The 26600-nt window shown below is 42.5% G+C and overlaps 1 protein-coding gene across 1 annotated transcript; it reads left to right on the top strand.

Moving 5' to 3' along the window:
• The first annotated feature begins 4097 nt into the window (after positions 1-4097).
• On the top strand, positions 4098-24349 carry WFDC8 (WAP four-disulfide core domain 8). The gene is made up of 7 exons (XM_030309100.1): positions 4098-4115; positions 9557-9648; positions 15883-15992; positions 18821-18961; positions 20247-20414; positions 23090-23230; positions 24210-24349. Exons 1-7 carry the CDS (start codon positions 4098-4100, stop codon positions 24347-24349), a joined length of 810 nt encoding a protein of 269 aa, XP_030164960.1.
• The last annotated feature ends 2251 nt before the right edge of the window (positions 24350-26600 follow it).

Below are 26600 nucleotides of genomic sequence, written 5' to 3' on the forward strand. Positions count from 1 at the left end.
TGCTTATGTTCTTAAATGGCTTTTTTTTTTCAGTCCTTTTATTTATTTATTTTTTAAATATGAAATTTATTGTCAAATTGGTTTCCATACAACACCCCAGTGCTCATCCCAACAGGTGCCCTCCTCAGTGCCCATCACCCACCCTCCCCTCCCTCCCACCCCCCATCAACCCTCAGTTTGTTCTCAATTTTTAAGAGTCTCTTATGTTTTGGCTCCCTCCCTCTCTAACCTCTTTTTTTTTTTCCTGCCCCTCCCCCATGGTCTTCTGTTAAGTTTCTCAGGATCCACATAAGAGTGAAAACATATGATATCTTTCTCTGTATGACTTATTTCACTTAGCATAACACTCTCCAGTTCCATCCACGTTGCTACAAAGGCCAGATTTCATTATTTCTCGTTGCCACATAGTTTAAATGGCTTTTAAAATGCAGTGAAATACTAATACAAGAAATATGTATGATTTTTTTTATTGAGAGATAAACTCTAAAGCTATCTGTCGTGATAAGCTAGATGACTATTATCTATCTAGCTAATAGATAGCTGATCATATCTTAATACTTTTCTTTGTACTTTGCACTGTTTTTCAAATTTTAAAATAAATGATAATGCTATGAAGAATTCATTTCTGCAATGAGAGGAGGAGAAAGCATAAGGAGAAGGCAAGTAGCTCAGGAGACACCCGTGCCCAGCCAAGGAGTGGTGTGTGGAGGAGAGGAGGCAGAACCAGAGGGGGCAGTGAGAGACCAGTCACGTGTTTTCTACTCCACACCCCAAAGCCCTTCGCTACCCCCAGCAGGACCTGGTGAAATCCTGGGTCTCCTGCCAGGCTCACACTCAGACATCCAGAGTTCACATCATGAAGGGGTTGTTTCTCCAGATGTTCACACTGTATTGTGTGGTGATCATCATGTCAGTGGCAGGAACACTGAGAGAAAAATCTGAGACTCAGTCTCCTTATTCAGGTAGGTATTCTGGTTGAACTTCAAAATGAAGAAGGGGTATAAAACAAAAGGAACAAAGGGACTGACTGGCATATATAAAAGCATTGGTTCCTTTTTAAAGCCAGGATATGAGGAAAGTTGAATGTGCACTTCTCAAGTTTGAGGGTCTCCTGATGTTACAAGTAATGATGTTTTTATGTGTGTTGTGGGGACAGTGGTGGCTACGTGGCATTTTTTTTTTTTAAAGAGGATCTTAGCAGTGGAAACCTCCACAGGTTTCAAAACCCAGGTGGAAGGTGCTTAGACTGAGCCACTAGGAGTTTATGACTCCAGTTAGGAGTTCCAAGCATGAGCACCAAATTGGGAATGGGGTACTAATTATTTCTTGAAATATGCCCTTTGTCAAGGGAATTGGGTATTTTAGACCATTGGGCATGTAGAGGAGAAGTTAAATGTGTGCTTGACCAAGAGAAGTCTGGAATCACTGGGGTAAAAAATTGAAATCAGCAGAATTGAGGGGGGAGTTGTGGGTCCATAACTGGCGGCAGAGGTTTCTGGGGAGCAGCTAGGTTTGGAGGGCTGTCTCAATGAGACAGGGAAAAGTACAAGACAGTTCTTCCTCTTCTCTGTGATCCATTCCCCTACCCTGTAAATGAGGGCAAGAGACAAGAGGATCTCTTGGGACTCTTTGTTCTGGGAATTGGGTTTCAGGACTCAGGTCCTGTGATGTTAAGTTGCATGCAGGTGATTTTATGGTTGCTGGATTTGTTAGGGGTGGGAGCTGGATTTTGACTCCAGGAACAAAAAAGCCCACCCAGATCCCTGGACACAGAGAAGAAGACGAAAAACCAATGGAGTGAGTCCTGTGGCTTTAAAGGGGTGGATAATAGTGAGAAAAAGTCATCTTCTTGGAGCCACTGCTCATGTGTTCCTTCTCAGTTATAGTAGAACTGAAACCGAGACACTGCCTGAGGCTTCCCAGTAACTACGAGTGCGGCAGAAGGTGCAAGTATGCCTGGCAATGCGGTGTGGGCTACGAATGCTGCTATTCTCTCTGTGGTCCTATCTGCATGAACGTCAGAAAACATGGTAGGACCTCAGAAGCACCCCTCTCTTGCCATTTGGTTTTTAAGACCGTGGACTCCCTACTGAGGGGACAGACAGAATATGTCTTCCTAGTCCTGGTACCCAGTCCAACTTGAGGTACCCCACCCCTTCCTCCCATCCCCAATCCCTGTCCTCCCTCCATTCCAAGCCACTTGCAGGCCTACCTGATTTATCCAAACCCCATAGGTCTGACATTTATGTGTCTTTACTCATTGGGCTTAAAACATCTATAGTGTGCCTGGGTAGCTCATTTGTTTACACATCTAACTTTTAATCTCATCTCAGGTCTTGATCTCAGGGTCGTGAGTTCAAGACCCACATAGGGCTCTGTGCTGAGCATGAGTCTTGCTTAAAGCAAACAAGCAAACAAAAAACATCGTGAGAGAAGCGTGGTGTGCGAATATCCTAAATCACAGAAAATATGCCTACCACCAGAGTTTGGGAGGATCTGTTATACTTAAAGAAATGTTTTTCACCAGACTGTGTGGCCACTGAATACCTACCCATTCTCTCTTCCAGAGGCTGACACTGAGGACTATACACCCGTCACCACCACCACCACGCCAGCGTTTACTTTTTCCATGACCACCACCCTGACTGGTTAATAAATGGATATGGGGCATCAGAATAATACTACTTGATGTCCAGTGGGACCATCATCTTGTCCCAGCTGGAAAGTAGGGGGAGGGAGGAAGAGGGGTCCCAGGGCAATGTCTCCTACCTGACAGCCCTCTTCCCTGAACCATTATATTATCAATCTCAATTCCTTGACAAATAAACTGTGGAAGTAATTCAGAAGCTCTGTCTCTTCTTCTATAATCCCAGGACCATTCACTGTCTCCACCTTTCCCTAAGCCCCCAAACCCTGTCTCCCAGTGCATTTCCCTGATTTCTTAACGTTTGGAAGTTTGTTCTTCTTAGCCAAGACTCCTGGACTCTCTTGGTTCACTGACTAACATACCTGGGGAAAACTGCTTATGTGTGGGATGTTCTTATGGTTACAGGAAACACCATCTCTCTGGGTTCCCCATACCTTGGTGCAGCCTTTCTTTTCTTATTTCTGGCCTGTGATTCTAGCAGGTTCCCACAAGTGGCCTCCCTTTTAATTAATCCAGGGAAGTACAATCTTCCTTAAAGGTGGCAGCACCCATGGTCTGCAACTGGAAAGAAATGCCATTGACCTCTCCAAGCTGTCCTCTCAGACAATGCCTCTTTTGTTATCATTATTTACTCAGTCACTTGGAATCTGGAGGAATTTTTTCAAATATAAATACTCCTAGAAAGAATAGGCAAGCTTTAGAGGGTTATAGAGCCTACACTGTGCTCAGGCTGTGGCAAGGGCCACTCCTCATGAGTGCAGGTGTGGCTAACTCTATCTTTTGGCAGATAGTCCAAAGAAGGGTTAAGTCTTATGATCCAAGCAAACAGAAACCAGGATGGGAAAAGGCAAGAAGGGATGAATGAGACAGTGCCTTAAGTTATAAATATAGAGGGGTTGCTACATGTCCGTGTCATTTTTCTGGAAGAAGAGATGCTTGGTCCTTGAGGGATAGAGAGGAATTGGGATAGCTCAGAAGGAAAGTTAGTTTTCCTCCATGATGGAATTAAATACAGACTGGGGGAAAAAGAATGAGAACTTGAAGGAGATAAAAGGCTGATATCCTACCTTCTACTGTCCCAACACCAACAGATGAAGTTGCAGACAAGGTTGGATTATCAATTTGGTATTAAGCTCTATGACCCTCACATATTCTAATTTGCCAACTTTTCCTTTTGGGTCCCTGTTGTTATACCCATAAAACCTGCAGAGCACAAGTATTGTTTGCTAAAATTAACAAAGGAAAACGAACAGGCACAGACAGGTGGCTGAAACTACCATAGTCCACTCAGCAGGTTATTACAAATAGATATGTAGACTTCATCGTCTAAAAGCCCCTGTGCCAATTTCCTGAAATACATACAAGTTAAGGGCCAGAGATATACTTAAATAGGGGTTCTAGTAGGGAATAGGGTTGGGAGGGGTGCTTTGCAGAAAGAGTATTAGCTGAGATGGATGAAGGAGGACAGGTCTGTAGTTTTCTTCTGGACTAGCAGGGGGTGATTGCCTTAGGACAAAACCAGTGAACTGTTTCCTGCTAAGAAATTAGCATAAAAAAGAGGTTGAGAAAAACTCTGGAACCACCAAGCAATAGGACACTCTTAACCTGCAGGGGCATTAAGGAACATGATGAGCTTTTGCTTGTGGGTGTCTCACTTCAAAGCCCAGAGCTAACCTACTCTGAAAGCAGAAGTGGGAGGTGATTTGTATCCAAAATGCTGCTGGACAATCCTCAAGGAATCGTATTTTGCTTTCCTGGAAGGATCTCAAGGTCCCAAGTAAACTGGTCTGCCATTGCCAGAAGCATTATGGACCAAGAGACAATTTGAACATACTTCCCAGTAACTTACAGAATAGGAAGAAAAAACAAAACAAAATACAGCAAACCCAGTAACGATCTAAAAGATTTGAACAACACAAATAATAAGTGACTAATGCCTATCAAAAAGAATTCAGAATTACTGTGGAACATACATTCTTAACAAGAGCAAATGGAACATTTTTTTAAAAAAATTCTCAACAAATGTCAAGAAATTGAAATCAAACTGACCACGGTGGAATTAAGCTAGAAATAAATAAAGTAAAATGGCTAGAAAGATTTTACATATGATTAAAAATTAAGCAAAGCAATTCTGAGGGATCATGGGTCAAAATGAAATCATGATAGAAAATAGAAAATATTTTGAACCAAAAATGAAAATATGACATTTCAAAACATATGCATACAGAGGGATGTTCACCAAATGACAACACATGAGACCCCAGCCTCTGTCCCACAACAAAGATCAACAATTACACAGGTGTAATTGGGCAAGCTCTGGAGTCCACATAGAAACTTCAGCAAAATGGAACATACACCTGAGAATAATTGCATACGAAGAGAAGAAAGGGCAGCTACATTCGCCTGCATCATCCCATCCCTGCATGCTGCATGCCAAAGGGAAGTCTCCCATTAAAGTCCCCTCACCATGGAAGGAGAGAGCAGGGTGGGTCAGTGCCCCACCAGCTTTCTTGGGTATCACACAAAGGGTGGGCTTCTGTTTCACCCCACATAGACCAACTAAGCTGAAACATATAGAGACAACTACTAACAGGAAATAAAAACAGTAGCAGCCACAGAGTGGCATTGATTGTGGCAAACAGTGACCTGCTCTAATGTACAGCATGTTGATTATAGTCAATAATAGTGTAGTGCATACTTACAAGCTGCTGAGTCAATCTTACATGTTCATCACAAGCTTTTTGAGTCTATAGGCCTGTGTCTTCCAACATACTTGGAAATTTCAAGTCATTATTTCCTCAAATGTTTTTTCAGCCTTGTACCGTTCTCTTCTCTTTCCATGACTGTGACAGATGTCAGGACTTTGGTTATTGTCCCTGAGGCTCTGTGTATCTTTTTTAAGTATATTTTTTGTTGCTGTTGTTCAAATTAGATAATTTCCATGGGTCAGTCTTCAAGGTCACTGCTCCTCTTTCTGTCATGTGCATTCTGATATCAAGCCCATCCAGTGAGTGTTTAATTTCAGTTGTTATGTTCTTACCAAATTTCCTTTTCCTTCTTCTTTATGTCTTCTGTTTCTTTGCCAAGACATTCTATTTTTCCATCAGTTTCAAGGGTGTTCATGATAACTTGCTTCAGAATTGTTATATGGGCACCTGGGTGGCTCAGTTGGTTAAGCATCCAACTCTGGCTCAGGTCATGACCTCACAGTTTGTGAGTTCGAGCCCTGTGTCAGGCTCTGTGTTAACAGCTCACAGCCTGGAACCTGCTTCAGGTTCTGTGTCTCCTTCTCTCTGCCCCTCCCCAGCTCACACTCTGTCTCTCTGCCTCTCTCTCTCTCTCACAAAAATAAATATTAAAAAAAAGAATTGTTATAATAGTTGCTTTAACATCTTTGAAAGATAATTCCAACATTTATTTCATCTCAAAACTGGAGTCTGTTGGTAGCTTTTTGCCATAGGTTGATATTTTGCCATAGGAGTTGATGTTTTCCTTTTCCTTCATAGGCTACATAATTTTGGATTATATCCTGGACATTATGAAACTTACAAGACTCTAGGTCTTGCTTACATCGAATGGAGAAGGTTGACATTGTGTTTTGAAAAGTAGTTTAAATGATTAGGTTCAGGCTGAAAAGTTCAATCTGTCTTGGGTGGGTTGTGTTCCAATGTCAGTTTAGCTTTTCAAAGCCTCTGTTTGCAGTTCATTTAGTGCCTCCTTGCATATGCACCACCAAGTGACTAGTCTGGGACCTAGGTCATGGTGTATCTGTTAGTTCATTTCTCGATGCATGTCAGCATGCACAGCTTGGAGGTGAACCCAGGAATAAATAAACAACTGTATGCGTTTGCTTTCTCAACTCCTTCCCTTGGTGATCTCCCCAGTGCCTTCTGTTTTCCCCAAGTCTCCAAACAACTTAGGCTTTGTTTACCCTGCATTGCCAGGCCCTTCCGCAACTTCAGCTCCATATCCAGAGCCAAGTGGCGGAGAACAAACCAAAGAGAGAAAAGAGAAACAAGGACAACAGGGGTCCACCGACTCTCTTAGAATTACAGTTGACCCCCTGGATGGCTCGGTCAGTGAAGGGTCCGACTTTGGCTCAGGTCATGATATCATCGCTCTTGGGTTCAAGCCCTACATCAGGCTCTGTGTTGACAGCTTAGAACCTGGAGCCTGCTTCAGATTCTGTGTCTCCCCCTCTCTCTACCCCACCACCACTTGTTCTCTGTCTCTCAAAAATGAATAAACGTGAAAAAATAAAAAATAAAAAAAAGAATTACAGCTGACCCAACGGAGGAAGATTTCACTTCTCTCAGAGTTTTGGCTCCTTCCAATCTTATTCCAGCTGCTGCCCATCACTACTGTAGATTTTGTTAGGGACTGGGAAGCAGAAGAATTTAAGAGGCACCTGGCTGGCTCAGTTGGTAGAAAGTATGACTCTTGATCTTGAGGTTGTGAGTTCAAGCCCCATGTCGGGTGTAGAGATTACTTAAAAATAAAATCTAAAAAAAAAAAAAAATCACCAGAATATTGAAAAAGTACCAAGTAGAATATCTAGAAATACAACATATACCTGAAGTAAAAAGCAAAAAGAAAGAGATTGTTTGACTCACCGAGGATTACTCAAGAGTAGCACCAGAAGCATAGAGAGAGTAGAAATAAATTTTTAGGGGTGCTTGGGTGACTCAGTTGGTTAAGTGGCTGACTTCAGCTCAGGTCATGATCTCACAGTTTGTGAGTTCAAGGCCCGTGTTGGGCTCTGTGGGCTCAGTACCTGGAGCCAGCTCAGTACCTGGAGCCTGCTTTGGATTCTGTGTCTCCCTCTCTCTCTCTGCCCCTCCCTTGCTCATACTCTGTCTCTCTCTCTCAAAAACAAATAAACATTAAAAAATTTTTTTCAACATGCTGGCTTAAAGCAATTAATCTAGTTCTGAATACCCAGTGGAACCTTCTTTTTATTTAAAAAAAATCTGTAAGCTTTTATTGAGGTACATTGATGTGTAAAAATTGTGTATATTGAAGGTGGGTATAATAAATTTTGATATAGGTACATATTGTGAAATGATCAACATAATCAAGCTAGTTAGCATATTTATCACCTCAAATAGTCACCCCCCCTTTTTATGTGTGGTGAGAACACTTAAGGCCTACTCTCTTAGAAAATTTCAAGTACACAACACAGTATTATTAATTATAGTCACTATGCTATCCATTGGATCCCCAGAACTTACCCATCTTTCAACAGAAGACTTAGACATCCCCTAGTCTCTGGCAACCACTATTCTACTCTCTGCTACTAAGAGTTCCACTTTTTGAGATCTTGCAGTAGTTGCCTTTCTGTGTCTGGCTTCTTTCACTTAGCATAATATCCTCCAGATTCATCCATGTTGTTGCAAATGGCAGGATTTTTTTTTTAAGGCTGAATAATATTCATGTATATCACCTTTTCTTTATCCATTCATCTATCCATGGACACTTAGATGGTTTCCATATCTTGGCTATTGTGAATAATGGTACAGTGAACTGGGGGTGCAGATATCTCTTCAATATTGCTTTCATTTCCTTTGTATATAGTATACCCAGAAGTGGGATTGCTTGATCATATAGTAGTTTTGTTTCTTATTTTTTTGAGGAACCTCCAGACTGTTTTCCATAGTGGCTGCACCAATTTAAATTTCCACCGAACACACATAAGACCCCTCATTCTCCACATCCTTGCCAACACTTGTTATCTTATGACTTTTGGATGATAGGCATTCTAAGAAGACATGAGGTGATATCTCATTGTGGTTTTGGTGTTTACTTTCCTGATGATTAGTGGTGTTGACATCTTTTCATATATGGTTGGTAATTTGTATGTTTTCTTTTGAGAAAAGTCCACTCAAGTCCTTTGTTCATTTATTAATCAGGTTATTTGTTTTCTTGTTATTGAATTGTTTGACAAACACACAAAACCAATTTGCAAATACAGAATCTCCAAATAATAAGGATAGATAATAGAAAACTCAAAATAAGATTGTAGAAATGAACCCACATGTCATTAAATCCCATAAATATCAATTAATAGGTGAAGATTGTAGATTTTTAAATGTAGATTTTTTAAATGTAGATTTACACTTTCAAAAATGAAACACAAGTGCATGGAAAGGTTGAAGCAAAATGAGGGGGAAAAGTCGAGGCAAATGCAAACAAAAAAAGAGATGGTATAGTTAGATATCAGGAAATGCAGAACTGTAAGAGGAGTTTATTGTCAGGATAGAGAAGGAGTCACTGTATAATGATAAAAGATTCCATTCACCAGGAATGTTTGCATTTACCTAAATCAATAGAATCAAGATCTATTAAACAAACACCGATGCAATTACAGACATAAATTGAGAAATCTTTGTAGTGAGAGCCCTCCACACACCGTTCTGAATTATTGACAGTCAAAGAGACAAAAAATTACAAAGATTTAAGATATTTAAACAACACACTGTGGAGATAGGCAGTGCTCTGCATGCCACACTTAGCGAGATTCAGTATCAGAATGTAGATCGCTGGATAGGAGTTATGTAGAAGATCACATCTTTGGAGGAAGCATCTGCTTACTCTGCCCAAGCGTGGGACAAGGTGTATGAAGGAGATCCATGGAGCTAATTGTCCTCCTCAAGGTCTGCCAAGTGACTGAGGCAAAAGGCACATTGTTGGTTGAGTAGCCAAGCAGGAGACATGCCGTGCCATTGAGAGGAGGAAGATGTGAGGAAGGAGCTCTCAGCCATGGAAGTGGGACCTGAGGCTGGGTGTACTCCCGGCATGGGGTGGGAGTGGGGGGGAGCAGTAGGGGGTTATGGGATGTGATAGAATCATAGTGAGGCCTTACCTGTAGTTTCTGAAAATGGTAACCTGGAAATTCAACTGTTCCCCTAGCTCCTGACCACCTGTAGACCTTTCAGTTGCAAAACGCTCCTCCATTCACTGCAAAGAGCAACCTCTGCCATGTGGGGAAGCTGGGCAAAGAGGTAGGTTCAATGATGGGGTTCTGGGGAAGCTTCTGACTACCCAGGCTCAAGAAATGAGGAGCCCACTGGGTTTGGAACATTGTCAAAGGGACAGCTGGGAAATAGGAATAATATCTCCACCATCGTTTTAAGTGACTTAGAATCTTATGGTCCCAGAAATTCAAGCAAATTCCTTTCATCTCTTAAAATTTCTCACAATTGTACCACTACACATGTATTAGAATGCCTAAAATAAAACATTTACGATCTTAAATGCTAGCAAGTAAGTGAGGCAAGTGGAGCTCTCCTGTACTACTAGTGGAAATGCAAGATGGCACAGCCACTTTGGAAAACATTTTGGTGGTTTCTTGTAACCATATACTTATCACATAACCTAACAATCCTACTCCCTGGTACTTACCCAAGAGAAATGGCAATTTACGTTCATACAAAAACCTGTATGAAACTGTTTGTAGAGAGTTAATTCATAATCACCACAAACTGGAAACAACCCAAGTGCACGTTAACTAGTGAATGGATAAACAACCTGTGGTGCCTCCATAGGATGAAACATAACTCAGCAATAAGAAGGTCCAGACAACACACAACAACATGAGGGAATCTCAAATGCATTATGAAAACATGTTGTGAACGTTAATATTTTAAACACTGCAACATAACTTTTATTTTATTTTAATTTTTTTAATGTTTATTTTTGAGACAGAGAGAGAGAGAGAGAGCATGAACGGGGGAGGGGCAGAGAGAGAGGGAGACACAGAATCGGAAGCAGGCTCCAGGCTCTGAGCCATCAGCCCAGAGCCTGACACGGGGCTCGAACTCCCGGACCGCCAGATCGTGACCTGAGCTGAAGTCGGACGCTTAACCAACTGAGCCACCCAGGCGCCCCTGCAACATAACTTTTATTTTTTTTTTTATTTTTATTTTTTTTCAACAATAAAAGAATGGTTTATTAATTGTAGAATATCAGCAGGAGGTAACTTAATGAGCCATGAAAATGATAATTACAAAAACTATGTAACTACATAGAAACAAATTCTAATAGAAACACAGTTTTCCTCACTATATACCATTATTACTTTCTGAGGATGTGGAATTTACTCTGGGGAAGGCAGGTTGTAGCTGAGCACATGGATGTTTTTTTTAGGCTATCTACTAAACTGTTTTTTCCTCTGTTTTAAAATGTTTAGTCAATACAGCAACATAACTTTTAAAACAAATCCTTTGGAGCCAAAATACCATCCTAATTTGATACTCACAATCATCCACTTAAAAAGTATATGGGGGAGGGGCGCCTGGGTGGCTCAGTCGGTTAAATGGCTGACTTCGGCTCAGGTCATGATCTTGCGGTCCATGGTTTCGAGCCCCGCGTCGGGCTCTGTGCTGACAGCTCAGAGCCTGGAGCCTGTTTCGGATTCTGTGTCTCCCTCTCTCTGACCCTCCCCTGTTCATGCTCTCCCTGTCTCAAAAATAAATAAAACATTAAAAAAAATATATATATATATATGGGGAGGGGAAGGGAAATAAAAGCTAGAGAGAGACGGAGCCAAACTATAAGAGACTCTCAAAAACTGAGAATAAACTGAGGGTTGATGTGGGGTAGGAGGGAGGGGAAAGTGGGTGATGGGCATTGAGGAGGGCACCTGTTGGGATGAGCACTGGGTGTTGTATGGAAACCAATTTGACAATAAATTTCATATCAAATATATATACATATATATAATATATATATATATATATATATTTAATCTCCTGAAATCATTGTTGTACTATATGATAACTAATTTGGATGTAAATTTAAAAAAATAAAATTTAAAAAATTTAAAAAACAAAGAGGAAAAAAATATGGAAAGCATTTCTTTAAGAGTTGGACATTTCAAAACACTTCTCCTTCTCGTAGAACTCATATTTCCATTCTTATTGCCCCACAGACTCACAATCTAATGCAATATAATCTTATGCTCAAAAGCCTTTTAATCACGACCTTTTCATACTGCTATGCCATAAACACATGTATATAGATTAAAATGTAAAGTTTTCAATTCCTGGGACCATAAGACTCTAGGAATAAAATGTTTTCTTATGGACTGATTTTTCATTCCATTTGTTACTTCGATAACATTATAATAGTGACCATATAAGTAAATACATTGAAATTATCGATTGGCAAAATTTTATTGATAAACAAAATTCTATAGGTAATGCATCTCTTGGTGATATGTAAGTGCATGGGAACAAAAGGAGTTTTGTTATAGGTAGGTCATGTGGTTCTTCAAACTTCCAGATCATTGCCCCCCAATCATGTAATATTCTATAATCAAACACTATTTTTAATGATCTAATCTAAATATTCATATAAGCTTACTTAAATCCCCTTTCTATGTTTACAAGGCATAGAACTGGAAACCTTATACTTGAAAGGAATTTGTTTCCTAGGAATTAGGATACTGATCACAAATCACACGTGACTTTCTCAATTTCTGGAAAGTTTACCAAAAAGGCTTTACCAGTATTTACCAAATGACCAATAATGTTATTAATTAGACTTGTTACTCTTTTATGTAGACATATTGTTTAATCTGATACACTGTAAGCACTGGAAAGTTTGAATACTACTAGCTTTGATAGACCTTCCATAATATATATTTTATAAAATGCTTTTATCTTATTGCATGCTTTAAATACATTTTAAAGTTGGGGGAAGCAGCTAGTGGCTCAGTTAAGCATCCCACTCTTGACTCTGTCTCAGGCCATGGTCGCGTGGGATTGAGCCCCACGTCAGGCTCCAAGCTATAAGTGCAGAGCCTGTCTGGGATTCTCTCTGTCTCCTCTCTTTGCACCCCACCCCTGGCCCTCTCTCTCTCACTCTCTCTCTCTGTCTCTTAAAATAAACAAATAAGCATTAAAAAAATTATGCCACAGATTTAACTCTATTTATGGAAAATGTTAAACAAATCAACTAATTGGCAAAGTCAGTCCTCAATTGGCCAAATCAGGCCACTTTCTCCCACAATACAGCTGACTTCATTTTTCAATTGAAATTAATGTTTTCATACACGTCCCTGTGGATATGTGCCATCACTCTTGGGATTTCTTTTTTTTTTTTTTTCAACGTTTATTTATTTTTGGGACAGAGAGAGACAGAGCATGAACAGGGGAGGGGCAGAGAGAGAGGGAGACACAGAATCGGAAACAGGCTCCAGGCTCTGAGCCATCAGCCCAGAGCCTGACGCGGGGCTCGAACTCACGGACCGCGAGATCGTGACCTGGCTGAAGTCGGACGCTTAACCGACTGCGCCACCCAGGCGCCCCGACTCTTGGGATTTCTAACTCTAGAAGAGGGAGCTAAAGGCACAGTGACATACTATGACTTTGTCACCTGAGTGAAACAGGGTACTGACCAACCTCTTAGTATTTCCTCCCCACACATTTTTGCTTTGCTCTTTGGGAAGCGTCCTCAGGAAAATGCACTCTCAAAGTGTTCCTTTGTTTGTAACTCAGTTTTTACACTTTGGACACATGCAAGAGATAGGTAAGAAGTATGGTCCCTACCCCTCCTTTTTTGGAAGCAGCACGGGGCTTTGTGCGAGACAGAAAAGGAGAAAGGCGGACTGCAGGCTCTTTCTCAGGCAGACCAACTTCAGGAAGAAGTAAATGCGGAATTTGAGAAGCAGGACATCATGTCCTTAAATCTGTCCGTGCCTGTGTACCCTCTGGAAAAACCTTCCTGTGCCCTCAGGGGTACGTGTGCGCCAGCATGATCAGGACTGAGTTGAATCTCGTCATTTTCACATGGGTAGACTGACATAGGAGTAGCCCCAAATGGCATGGCTTCAAAGTCTCTTCATTCCTGGTTCGTTGCTGTTCCTACAGCACCCTAGTGCCCATGCCTCCCACGTCTGTCCCGTTGCCTAGGGCCACTGGGCAAGTCCCCCACACGCATTTGCTCATTCCCCATAGGACCCATGTTTTGTAGTCTCTTGCCCAAACAGATCCTCCTCAAATCAAAATGAATCCACTCTGTTTTAAAGTTGCCAGATTTAGCAAATAACAATATAAGCTGACCAACTAAAGTTGAATGATAAACACCAAATAATTTTTAGTATAACGATGGTCCTTGTATTTCATGGGATATACTTCAATGAAAAATTCTAACCGGACGTGCTGTATTATATTTGGCAACCTTTGGTCTGCATCTCGCCCTGCACCCCCCACCCCCACCCCGGAGCTCTGATTCCTACTAACTGACTACAGGCTAATCTAACCAATGAATTCCCAAGACTGGGTTAACAGGTGTAAAACTTCACACCAAAAGGGTGATTTGATTATAAGAATTTAAGGCACCCTAGGGCCTTGGCTAATCTTTTGGGGGAATAAAAGCAATGATATACACAGTCTTACAGGACACTCAAAAGCTGAAAAGGTAATAACTTTTTTTTTTCATTCATGAATTATTTTTTTATTGACTAAAATATATTAAGCACTATATGCCAGTCACCATGCTTTCCACATGCTTCAATTTGTTCTAATGTGTATGAAGTAGTTGTGTTACTATTTCCTTTAAAGAAAACAAAGGCTTGGGGGCGCATGGCTGGTTTGGTCAGCAGAATGAGCGACTCTTGATTTCAGGCTTGTGAGTTCAAGCCCAGCATTGGGTGAGACTTAAAAATAAAATCAAGAAAGAAGAAAGAAAGAAAAGAAAGAAAGAAAGAAAGAAAGAAAGAAAGAAAGAAAGAAAGAAAGAAAAGTAAAACTGAGGCTCAGTGAGGTTCAGTGGCTGAGCCAAAGGCCACATAGCTGGCAAGCGGGGGATCCACAATGCGAACTCAGGTCCAGCCTCAAGCACTGCTTTTGACCATTCCATACCACTCAGGAGTAATCTCACACAATCTCATCTAATTCTCACAGTGACAACAAAGCTGCCAGGTAGGTGTATCATTTCCATTTCCTAGATGAGGAAACTGAGGATCCGCATACAGCTACACCTGTAAGTTACCAAGCCAGGACCCAAAACCAGTTGTCACTGAGTTTGGGGCCATAATTGCCATTGCGAACAGTCCAGGCATTGCTGTAACATTCAGAGAGGATACAGGATTAGAATTCTGGTGGCGGGGGTGGGACACGATAAATTGCTACAAGTCTTTCCCCTTAGGCAGCCACGTAATACGGTTCAGGAGATCCGGAAAGGACTCCTGGCAAGGTCTGAAGTTCCACCAATAATATAGGTGCATTCTGGACATGATGACGTTCTCTGTCTCTCTCTTTCTCTTCCTGTCTGCCTCCCTCCTCTCTTGCTGTTTTCAAATTGCATTTATGTATTTATTAATTTAATTTAATTTGTTTAAGTTTATTTATTTATTTTCAGAGAGACAGAGAGAGAGAAAGAGTGAGCACCCACGAGTGGGGGAGGGGTAGACAGGAGGGGAGAGAGAGAATCCCAAGCAGGATTCTCTCCACAGACAGCGGGGGACCAATCTCACAAACAGTGAAATCAGGACCCGAGCCAAAATCAAGAGTCAGATGCTCAACCAACTGAGCCAGACAAGTGCCCCTCAAAACGCATCTTAGTTTGAGAGGTAACACTGTATGGCCTTATCAGTTCTTCACATCACAAAATGAAAAAGTATATAAGGACCAGGAAGAGACATATGGAAATGGGATTGAGTGAGTGGGGGAGGGTCGTCTATGTATGAGGTGCTCTAGGAGTATCAGAAGCTAGGCTTGGATAGCAACAGAAAGGAAATGAGGGATCCTTTGGTTAACCCTCGGTCATCTGGGACTTTTTTGCTCCTGGACCATATGGAACATGTCAAGGCCCTCCTGAAAGTCTCCTACCATCAGTTTCTTGCCATCAGTGGAGCAAGAAAAAGGTGTTCTCTCGTGTCTGGGGTTGCCCTGGGAATGACAGTGGGCAGACCAGCCCTGCAACTGTTCCAGACAAATCCCTGTGATCACTGATATGTGACCTCTCATGTAGGAGAAAGACAATGCTCGAGTGTCCTGGTGAGACACAGACCATTACCGGGACAGAGAGTGGGGCCAACAGGAGGGTCCTGGGCTTGAAGGGCCTGCCTTACTCTCCACGTGACCTCAGACAACCCCCTTCCCCACCGTGTATCTTGATTTCCTCATCTGTGAACTGAGGGAAATGTGGACCATCTGCATGGTTCTCAGCACACCCTCTGTATCTCTGTCTGGCTTGTGCCTAATCCCCACACCTCCTGTCACCCCACACAGGCACCTTCCTGTCCACAGTTCAGTCTTCTCCCCAAGGAATGTAGTGTTCCTGCTGCTTCTTCTTCTCTCTTTGGAGGAGACATCTTCATCGCCAATGAAAAGAGTCAAAGGTGGGTTGAGGGAAGCTACGGCTGCCCCTTCTTCAGGAGGCCTTCCTGGGACTGAGGGTCAGACAGCAGGCAAGGACTCATGTCGGATGAAGGAACTTCTACTGTGGCTTCAGAGGACTAGCCCTGCTCACCCACCCTGGGACCTTTGAATCCTTCCCTGACTGGAGCCCCCAAATTATTTCCTTAACTTTGCCTCATTTGTATCTTTTCCAAGTTAATTTTTTGGAGGTGAATCAGACACTGGGGAGGACCTGAGGTCAGATGACAGTGAGGAGGAGGTGGCACAAGTGGAAGAGAGACATGAGCGGAGGTCGGGAGCTGTCTTGGAAGTGGTGGCCAAGAGGGGAAGCCATGGGACTTGGAGAGAGATTAGGAGGAGGAACTGACCCGAGTCCATGTCTGACAGGATGCTGGGGTGACAGAGAGGGCGGAGTGAATCTCAGCGTTCTCTTGATAGCCTGGGGGCATATTGATGCCAATATAAAGATGGGAGCAGAGAGAAGGAGGCACTGCTAAGGCATAGGGAGATGCTAGTTCAGTTTTGTACATGTGGGAAAAGAGGTCTTATGAGATGCCCAGATGTATGTTGCCAGGTGGTTGGATATGTGTCTTAGCTGGGAAGTGGGGATAGGTCAGGAGGGAGGCATAGGAACCACAGATAGCATCGTGGGAATGGATGTGGTCTGTGGGAAGTATGTGTCAAGGGATGACAGCAGAGAGCAAGACCCAAACTTTGGGGAGCATTCCCAGTAGCTGCAGAGGAATCCCCAGTATGTGTGCTTCAGGGGAGACCACATGGACAAGCTAAGTGGCTGGAGAAGGCTGGCTGGGAGGGAGGAGGATTCTAAGTGGGAGCTGAAGCTGACAGAGGGGGAAGGAGCTAAAGTGTAGAACCCAAAAAAGGTTTAAATGCCCCCAGAAGCAGGAGAGAGGTGGGCCTGGGTAAAGTCAACACTAGGGAGGAGACATTTGTCTTTATAATTCCAAGATTTCTATGCCTTTTTACCTCTTTGGATGTGTCCCTCTTTGATTTGCTTTGCTCTCGCTGTGCCCAAACCTCGAACAGGGATTCCCAAGTAGTAGCCTACATCATGATGCCTAACTGCTTCGGTGTCACCAGTGGCACTTTTAAAAAGTTGAGTCCCTCGGCTTCACTTTCTTGAGATTCTGATTCAGGACATGGTCTATATTTTCTAAAAGATGCACAGGTGTTTTCAATACACAACTCAACATTAGTAACCATATACTCAGCCTCAGGGCATCCTTGGAGGGTGCATGAAGGGTGGTATGAAGGCTAAGAAATATAACTGGAAAGTACTAACAATTTCAATTCATCCTTCATCCACTATATTTTCTCATCTGACCTCATATTTTTTAACCTAAGAAAGTAAGAGGGTGATACTAGTGATAAATATGGTCTTTCCAATGCTAAACTTCTATAATTCCAAGTCAGTGGTATCCAAAAGGATCATGCTTCTCCAGTAGATCTCACTGGAGGGATGCTCAGTTTAGAGCCTCATTGCCCCCGGCACAGGGTAGTAGCTATCTATGGCTGTGTAACACACTACCTGTAGTTCAGAAGTCTGGTGTGGTGCGTCTGGCTCAGGTTCTGTCTCTGTTCAGGTTGTCACCAGGCTGACATCCAGGTGTCAGCCAAAGCTGCAGTTTCCATCTGGGACCCAGGGTCCTCGTCCATGCTTACTAGCTGTAGCAGTTGCACTATTGAGGTTGCTTCCAGAGGCCACCCTTAGTCCAGGGCAATTAGCTTCTTCCATCCTCAAAGCTACTAATAGCATGTTGGATTCCTCTCACCCTTCGAATCTCTCTTACCTCTTCTCTGTTAATCAGGGGAAAACCCCTCCTTTTTAAAGGACTCGACAGCTTCGGTCTGGCCCACTCAGATAATCTCTGTATTTTAAGGTCAATTAATTTGGGACTTTGCTCCCATCTATGAAATTTCTCCACAGCAGTACCTAAATTCATGTTTAATTCAATAACCAGAGGATGGGAATCTGGGGGGTGCAACTTTAAGATTCTGCCTCCTACCGGGACGGATATGAGGCAGCCATGTTTAACCCTACAAAGGGAGGAAGCAATCCCATATCTGCCACGCTGTTCCCATGTGCCAGGTACTGTGATGAGTGCATTACGGACATCATCTTCCTTAATTCTTATAAGCAGACTGTAAGGAAGAGATTGAAATTCTCATTTTATAGGTGGAAAGCTTAGGACTCAGAAGGAAGACTTTTTTCTCCAAGATAACTTAGCTAGTCATGTTGGAGTCAGGCTCCCACGCCAGGTCTGTCTTATAGTGCTCCTCTCACTGCACCATTCCTGCCCACTTTAAAGATAACTGTGAAGTTACATTGTGGAACTCAGATTGTTCTCGAGCTCACAAGGAGTCAGGGGCCCAAATCGGGTATCGCGACCACAATATTCCTATTTCCATGATATTTACACCACTCCTCACTAATTTCCCTGTCAACTGAGATACTGGAGGCAGAGGGATTAGACATTAAAATATTAAGTTTTAAGAGGAGAGAGAAGTTCCCAAACTTAAGGTAAGTCTCCTGGTCCCTGCTGTAGAATCTGAGATGCTTCCCTTCCCTTTCCTTCTTCCAGGAAACACAGTTTCCTGATTCAGATCAATCTAAATGAGCTACAAGTGGTGAGAGGCAGACCCAGCCCATAAGATAAGCAAAGCAAGCACTGAGGATGGAAGGTAGAGGAGAGGGCTGAGGGAATGTCACTATTCCCCTTTGCCATGGGGGGCGGGGGGAGAGCTGAAACTCTCAAGGGATGTGAATGTGAACATTGTTCTCTTGCAGAGAAACCAGGAGTGTGCCCCCATGAGAGGATCACCTGTGAAACTAAAGTTCCAGATTGGTGCCAAACTGATGGGCACTGCGTGGAACAGATGAAGTGCTGCTCATTTGCCTGTGGGAAGAAGTGCATGGATCCACTCCAAGGTAGTGGCACCAAGGCTGAGGGCACAGGTGCCTTTTGAGGTGTCTTACTTCCTGCCCCGTCTAGAACTTGCTGAATGATTCCCTTGAATGGTAGGACAAAGAGGCCAGGGCTCATGATTTTCTCTTTTTCTAATTATATTCCAACCCTCAAGTACAAACAGTGAGTCTAAGCATGGTGGATGGCAACTGGATAATATTGATGTTAGTCTTCTTGGTTCAACATTCAAGCATTCACAAATAACTAATACTTGTCGTACGCTTCCTATGTGTCAAGAAGCTATTGTTGCCACTGTGGTAAATGTAAACCCCAGTCAGCTTAGATGCTGGTCTTATTTTTGGACTCTTTGGCCTTCAAAGAGGTTTTCTGGTAACTCAAAGTATAGAGCATCTCATAAGAGGAAATTGTGCATTATAGATATAGATATCCATTTATTCACTCAAAAAATATCTACTGTTAGTGTCCTTTGGCCAAAGACCACCAGGAACACATATGTATTTGAACAAGTTGGATTTACTACTCATTGCAGTGAGGGAGAATGTTCACCATAGACAACCTGAGAGATCTCAGTAAGTAGCTGTTGGAAAGAATCTACTATGGGATTGAGGCTTTGACTGAGTAATTTGCAGGGGTGGATTTGGTCTATATGGGGTGTTGTCAGAAAGTGGGGCAATTTTATGATTATCTCATGTGATCTTATCTACAGAGAAGGGAGGCTAGACTGAGGATAAAGCCATAATGTAGAGAAACATAAATCACTCACAGATGTTGGGTATTCTGTGGCTTTCACAATTACTGTTTTTGGTCTCCCTTTATCATGTTCCCAGAGTGACCTTGTTTGATGTAGCTGTCTGGTGAGCTGGTTAATATCTGACAGGGGCACACCATGGCTCAGCTGTGAGCTCTGATCAATTTCCAAACATGAGAGATTGGTTTTTTTTTTCCTTCTTGATGTTTCATTCTATCTATGTGCCAGGCACTTTGTTAGGCACTTTGGATATAGTCATTGAACAAGTCTTGTCCTCCCAAAGCTCAGGCAGTAGAGAAGAAAGATCAGCTCCAAAGCACCTCATATGCTTTTCACTATGACTTTTGAAAGGTGTGAATGATGCTCAGAGATTCAATGCAACATAGAGTATTTGTAGTAGAGCTAGGCTAGAAATTTTATTGATGATGGTCTCCTAATCACTTGGATCTAATACCAAGAACTGCACAAAGGTGAGGGCCTGAACCCTTCTTTGTTTTTGCTACCCTTTATGTTCTTCCCTCTTTGTTTCCTGCCCTCAGAACCCTGCATGCTACCCTCAGACCAAGGAAACTGTAACAGTAATATCATGCACTGGTATTTTGACAATAAACATCACCTCTGCAAACCCTTTACCTATGGAGGCTGCTATGGGAATGCTAACAACTTCATCAGCAAGGAACACTGCATAATGGCTTGCACATTAATTGGTAAGACTTATATGCCTGGCCATCTGAGGGCCTAGTGTAACTGGAAATAGTACATCAGAATATTCATATGCTCAGGCTTTAAGGTTAAAATGTTTTGTTCAACTCTTAGCTCAATCATTCACTGAACAGGTGGTCTTGGGTCAGTTTCCTGTTTCCATGAGCTTCAGTTTTCTTGTCTACAAAATGGGGGGTCATGATAGTATTGACCTGATGGAGTTGTTGTGCCAGGAAACTGAGATAGTGCACATACCTGTTGAGTGTTACCTAAGTACTTACTCAAAAATGAAACATAAGCAGGTCAGCTCTGGTTTCCCAAGAAGTAGGGATAGAGCATGGAGTAGGTGAAGAATAGGGTGGAGTGAAGGTGAGGGCTGTGGATTAATTCCTTACTATAATGACCATTAGCAGTAATGTTGGGAGACAGTGTCTTACAGAGCTTAAGTGACAAATGATGTGGATAAAAATCCCCCTTTTCCCACTTACTGCAAATTTCTTCACCTGTTTGAGTTTCAGTTCCCTCCCCCATAATACTGGAATAACAAAAGTCATTGCTGAGTTGTTGGTATGATTATATGTGATCAGGACACAAATATTTGACATGATGGCTGTTCAGTAGTGTCGGTTTGCTAAATGGTAATAACTGAGGTGGTGGCCGTTGATGTTCAAAATGCACAGCACTGTGTGACTTTACAAAGCAGCACTAGAACTTTGACCTCAGATTCTGCAATGCAGGCTGAAATGTATACCATCACCTCCATTTTACAGACAAGAAAACAGAGAGGTAAATTTAGTTGCCCAAGGATTCACAGTGGGTCAGGGGTAGATCTGAAATTTTAATTCTATAGGCCTAGTGAGCCTGAATGGCCAAGGCAACCTTGTGGCCTGACCCTTTGTGGGAGGCTGTAAGGAATTATGGCACTATAAACTAGACCTTGGCTCTCTCTCAGAAACCAGAAGAAGAGGCCAGGGAAATTGGTTTGAGCTGGTTTGGGGGAAATTTATGTTTAGACCTCAGAAAGAACCTAACAATAGTTTTGAGAGTCAAACACACCATGGTCTGTTAGAATCTGACCTGAGGAGGAAGAAGAAGAAGGACAAGGAGGAGAAGGAAAAAGGGGAGAAGGGGAGAAGAAGAAGAAGGAGAAAGAGAAGAAAGAGGAGGAGGAGGAGGAAGATAAGCAGTAGGAGGAAGAAGAGGAAGAGGGAGGAGAAGGAGAACAGGAAGAGGAAGAAGAGGTAGAAAGAGAAGGAAAGAGGGGCGCCTGGGTGGCGCAGTCGGTTAAGCGTCCGACTTCAGCCAGGTCACGATCTCGCGGTCCGTGAGTTCGAGCCCCGCGTCGGGCTCTGGGCTGACGGCTCAGAGCCTGGAGCCTGTTTCCGATTCTGTGTCTCCCTCTCTCTCTGCCCCTCCCCCGTTCATGCTCTGTCTCTCTCTGTCCCAAAAATAAATAAACGTTGAAAAAAAAAATTTAAAAAAAAAAAGAAAGAGAAGGAAAGAGAAGAAGAAGGTGGAGGGGAAGAAGAAAGGAAGCACCTCCTACCCTCATAGAATTTGCAATCAGATAAGGACAACAGAAAACATGAACAAAATTCTAAAGAATTCATTTCAATACCATCTCTACCCTAGTGACTCACACAGTTGTATCTCCAGCCTGAATCTGATTCCCAAACTCCAACTGCCTTGTCTTCTCCTCCATCAGGATCTCAAAAACATCTCACACTTCATTTGTTTAAGAACCACTCATCTTTGCTCTCCCATCTCAAACCTGCTCTGTCCATACTTCTCTCCAGCTTGGTTGAAAAAACAAAACAGGGGCGACTGGGTGGCGCAGTCGGTTAAGCGTCCGACTTCAGCCAGGTCACGATCTCGCGGTCCGTGAGTTCGAGCCCCGCGTCAGGCTCTGGGCTGATGGCTCAGAGCCTGGAGCCTGTTTCCGATTCTGTGTCTCCCTCTCTCTCTGCCCCTCCCCCGTTCATGCTCTGTCTCTCTCTGTCCCAAAAAAATAAAAAACATTGAAAAAAATTTTTTTTTTAAAAAGAAAAAACAAAACAAAACAAAACAAAACAAACTTCTAAGTAACCCTTGATGAATCAGCATTGCGCTTTCTCAATCCACATCCATTGCATTAGGAAATCATTTTAGATCTACCTTGAAAATAGATCCAGGGGCGCCTGGGTGGCTCAGTTGGTTGAGCGGCCGACTTCGGCTCAGGTCATGATCTCGCGGTCCGTGGGTTCGAGCCCCGCGTCGGGCTCTGTGCTGATGGCTCGGAGCCTGGAGCCTGTTTCAGATTCTGTGTCTCCCTCTCTCTGACCCTCCCCCGTTCATGCTCTGTCTCTCTCTGTCTCAAAAATAAATAAACGTTAAAAAAAATTTTTTTTTAAAAAAAGAAAATAGATCCAGAATCTGACCACTTCTTACCACATCAACAGCTGCCACCCTGGTCTGGGGAGTCATCTTCTCACCTGGGGCTTCAAACACCCAGCCTTACTCTCTTTCTACTACATCCCAGGAGATGGTGAGGCATTACATTCCTTCACAGCCTACCAGAGGTCATCAGGGTAGAGTGAACCAAGTGGCAGAAAGAGATACTAGTTTGGAGGGGAAGGGAAAGCTGTTTAAAACAGTGAGATGGGCTGGGGTTTGAGAGAACTCACATCTGCTCTTGTTTTAGTCAAGAAAGGACATTGCCCACTCTTCCCTTTCAAGAACCGTATGGAGTGTTCATCTCTGTGTAAGAGTGACATCGATTGCCCCCAAAGTGACAAATGTTGTGAATCCATGTGTGGCTTTGTTTGTGCCATGGCCTGGACAGGTGAGGACTGGGGGTATACCTCCCAAAGTCTCCGGGGCATATGCTAAGGATGTCATGTTGTCCCATGGAATAGGAGATACCCCTTCAGTTGACCTTAGGGGTCTCTTGGGAACTTTTCCTTTTTTAATGCCCAATCACTGCTCTTGTGTTGTCGTGCTGATCTCAGGAAACTTATTTGCTAGGCTTCAAAGACAATCATGCATAGTATCACTCCCTATTTTTCCCCATGAGAACTTATTTATTCTAAGTCGCATCTTCAATGGCTGACAGGTGACAATACCCACTTATTTGTACAAAAAAAAATGATAACCATTAGGTACATTCCTAATAAGCCCTTATGTCTGCGTAGAACTTCAGAGCATGTAGAGCATATCCACATCCTGTAGGTATGCTGGAGTAATGATTGGCAGCAAAATGTTGTTGGGGCAGAAGTGAACTCTGTAGTTTCTGAGGTTAGGTCTCACTCCTTCATGTAGTGCTGAGTTAGTATAGTCTTGTCCCAGAGATTGCTAGTGTTTTGAGGTACAGCACAGTATGGTGGAAGAAATCCAAGTCCTTTCAACTGACTTCAACTCTTCTACTCATTTTCATTATGGCCGTAGACAACTCATTTTCCCTACATGATCCTCAATTTGTACAGTTTATATTTAAAAAGGAAGTTCTGGGTGCTCTCCCATATTCCTTTTATCTCTGGTAATCTGGGATCAGATAACCCAAATAAATCCATTAGCTCTTTGAGGGCCAGCAGGAATCCTATCAGATTTTGTAACTCAGAGATGTCAAGCCTTTTTGATACTCCTCAAATTATTAGCCATAGAAAGTTGATACTCTGCCTTGTACAATCTATTGTTACTCTAGGGGGAAGGGTAAGAGACTTCATCAGAAGAAAGCCCTGTTTAGGGTTCCCCAAATCTCCCAACTTTGTCTCAAACTATAATCAAGTATTTCAAGATCAAGTGTCTTATTTTATCCCATAAAGCCAAATCAGGTTTCTGCCCACACAAGCCTGTGGCGTGTTCCACATTTGATAGACCCAAGTGCCTTCAGGATAATGATTGCCCAGTGTCACAGAAGTGCTGTTCACATTGTGGACTGAAGTGTCTGGAACCTCAAAAATGAATAGTAAGTGGAAACCTTGCCAAGCTGTCTTAAGAAGTATAACAATATTTTATTCCATTGATCTATGTGTCTGTTTTTGTGCCAGTACCATACTGTCTTGATGATTACAGCTTTGTAATACAGCTTGAAGTCTGGAACTGCGATGCCTCCAGCTTTGGTTTTCTTCAATAATACTTTGGATATTTGGGGTCTTTTCTTGTTCCATACAAATTTTAGAATTGTTTGTTCTACCTCTGTGAAGAATGCTGATGTTATTTTGATAGAGATTGCATTGAATATGTTGATTGCTTTGGGTAGTATTGACAATTTAATAATATTTGTTCTTCCAACTCAAGAGCATGGAATGTTTTCCTATTTATTTTGCATCTTCAATTTCTTTCATAAGCTTTCTAGTTTTTCATGTATAGATCTTTTACCTCTTAGGTTTATTCCTAGGTATTTTATGGGTTTTGGTGCAACTGTAAATGGGATTGATTCCTAGATTTCTCTTTCTGCTGCTTCATTATTGGTGTATATAAATGCAACTGATTTTTGTGTGTTGATTTTATATCCTACAACTTTGCTGAATTCATGTAATCAGTTCTAGCAGTTTTTTTGGTGGAGTCTTTTGGGTTTTCCATGTAGAGTATCATGTTGTCTGTGAAAAATGAAGGTTTGACTTCCTCCTTGCTAATTTGGATGCCTTTTGTTTCTTTTTGTTGTTTGTTGCTGAGGCTAGGACTTCCAACACTATGTTGAATAACAGTGGTGGGAATGGACATCCTCGTCATGTTCCTGACCTTAGGGGAAAGCTCTCCCTTTCCCCCCATTGAGGGTGATATTAACTGTGGGTCTTTCATTTATGGCCTTTATGATCTTGATGTATGTTCCTTCTATCCCTACTTTCTTGAGGGTTTTTATCAAGAAAGGATGCTCTATCTTGTCAAATGCTTTTTCTGTATCTATTGAGAGGATCATGTAGTCCTTATCCTTTCTTTTATTAATGTGATGTATCACATTGATTGATTTGTGGATACTGCACCAGCTCTGAATCCCAGGAATAAATCCCACCTTATTGTGGTGAATAATTCTTTTATTAAATTTTTTTTCCAACATTTTTTATTTATTTTTGGGACAGAGAGAGACAGAGCATGAACGGGGGAGGGGCAGAGAGAGAGGGAGACACAGAATCGGAAACAGGTTCCAGGCTCCGAGCCATCAGCCCAGAGCCTGACACGGGGCTGGAACTCACGGACCACGAGGTCGTGACCTGGCTGAAGTTGGACGCTTAACTGACTGCGCCACCCAGGCGCCCCTAATTCTTTTAATGTATTATTGGACCTGGTTTGGTAATATCTTGTTGGGAATTTTTGCATCCAGAAATGGACCCACAAATATCTGGCCAACTAATCTTTGACAAAACAGGAAAGAATATCCAATGGAAAAAAGACAGTCTCTTCAGCAAATGGTGTTGGGACAACTGGACAGACGTGCAGAAGAATGAACCTGGACCACTTTCTTATACCATACACAAAAATAAACTCAAATGGATGAAAGACCTAAATTTAAGACAGGAAACCATCAAAATCCTAGAGGAGAACACAGGCAGCAAATCCTTTGACCTCAGCCGCAGCAACTTCTTACTTGAAATGTCTTCAGAGGCAAGGGAAACAAAAGCAAAAATGAACTATTGGTGCCTCACCAAGATAAAAAGCTTCTGCACAGTGAAGGAAACAATCAGCAAAACTATAAGGCAACTGGCAGAATGGGAGAAGATATTTGCAAAAGACATATCAGGTAAAGGGTTAGTATCCAAAATCTATAAAGAAATTACCAAACTCAACACCCCTCCCCCCAAAAAACAAATAATCCAGTTAAGACATGGGCAGAAGACATGAGTAGACACTTTTCCAAACAAGACATTCAGGGGCACTTGGGTGGCTTGGTCGGTTGAGCGTCCGACTTCGGCTCAGGTTATGATCTCACAGCTCTTGAGTTCGAGTCCCGCGTCAGGCTCTGTGCTGAGAGCTCAGAGCCTGGAGCCTGCTTCTGCTTCTGTGTCTCCCTCTCTCTCTGCCCCTAACCCACTCGCATTCTGTCTCTGTCTCTCTCAAAAATAAATCAACGTTAAAAAATTTTTTAAGAAGACATTCAAATGGCTAACAGACACATAAAAAGATGCTCAACATCACTCATCACCAGAGAAATACAAATCAAAACCACAATGAGATGCCACCTCACACCAGTCAGAATGGCTAACATTAACAACTCA

This window comes from Lynx canadensis, chromosome A3 (genome assembly GCF_007474595.2).
Source record: "Lynx canadensis isolate LIC74 chromosome A3, mLynCan4.pri.v2, whole genome shotgun sequence".
Taxonomy (NCBI): Eukaryota; Metazoa; Chordata; class Mammalia; order Carnivora; family Felidae; genus Lynx; species Lynx canadensis.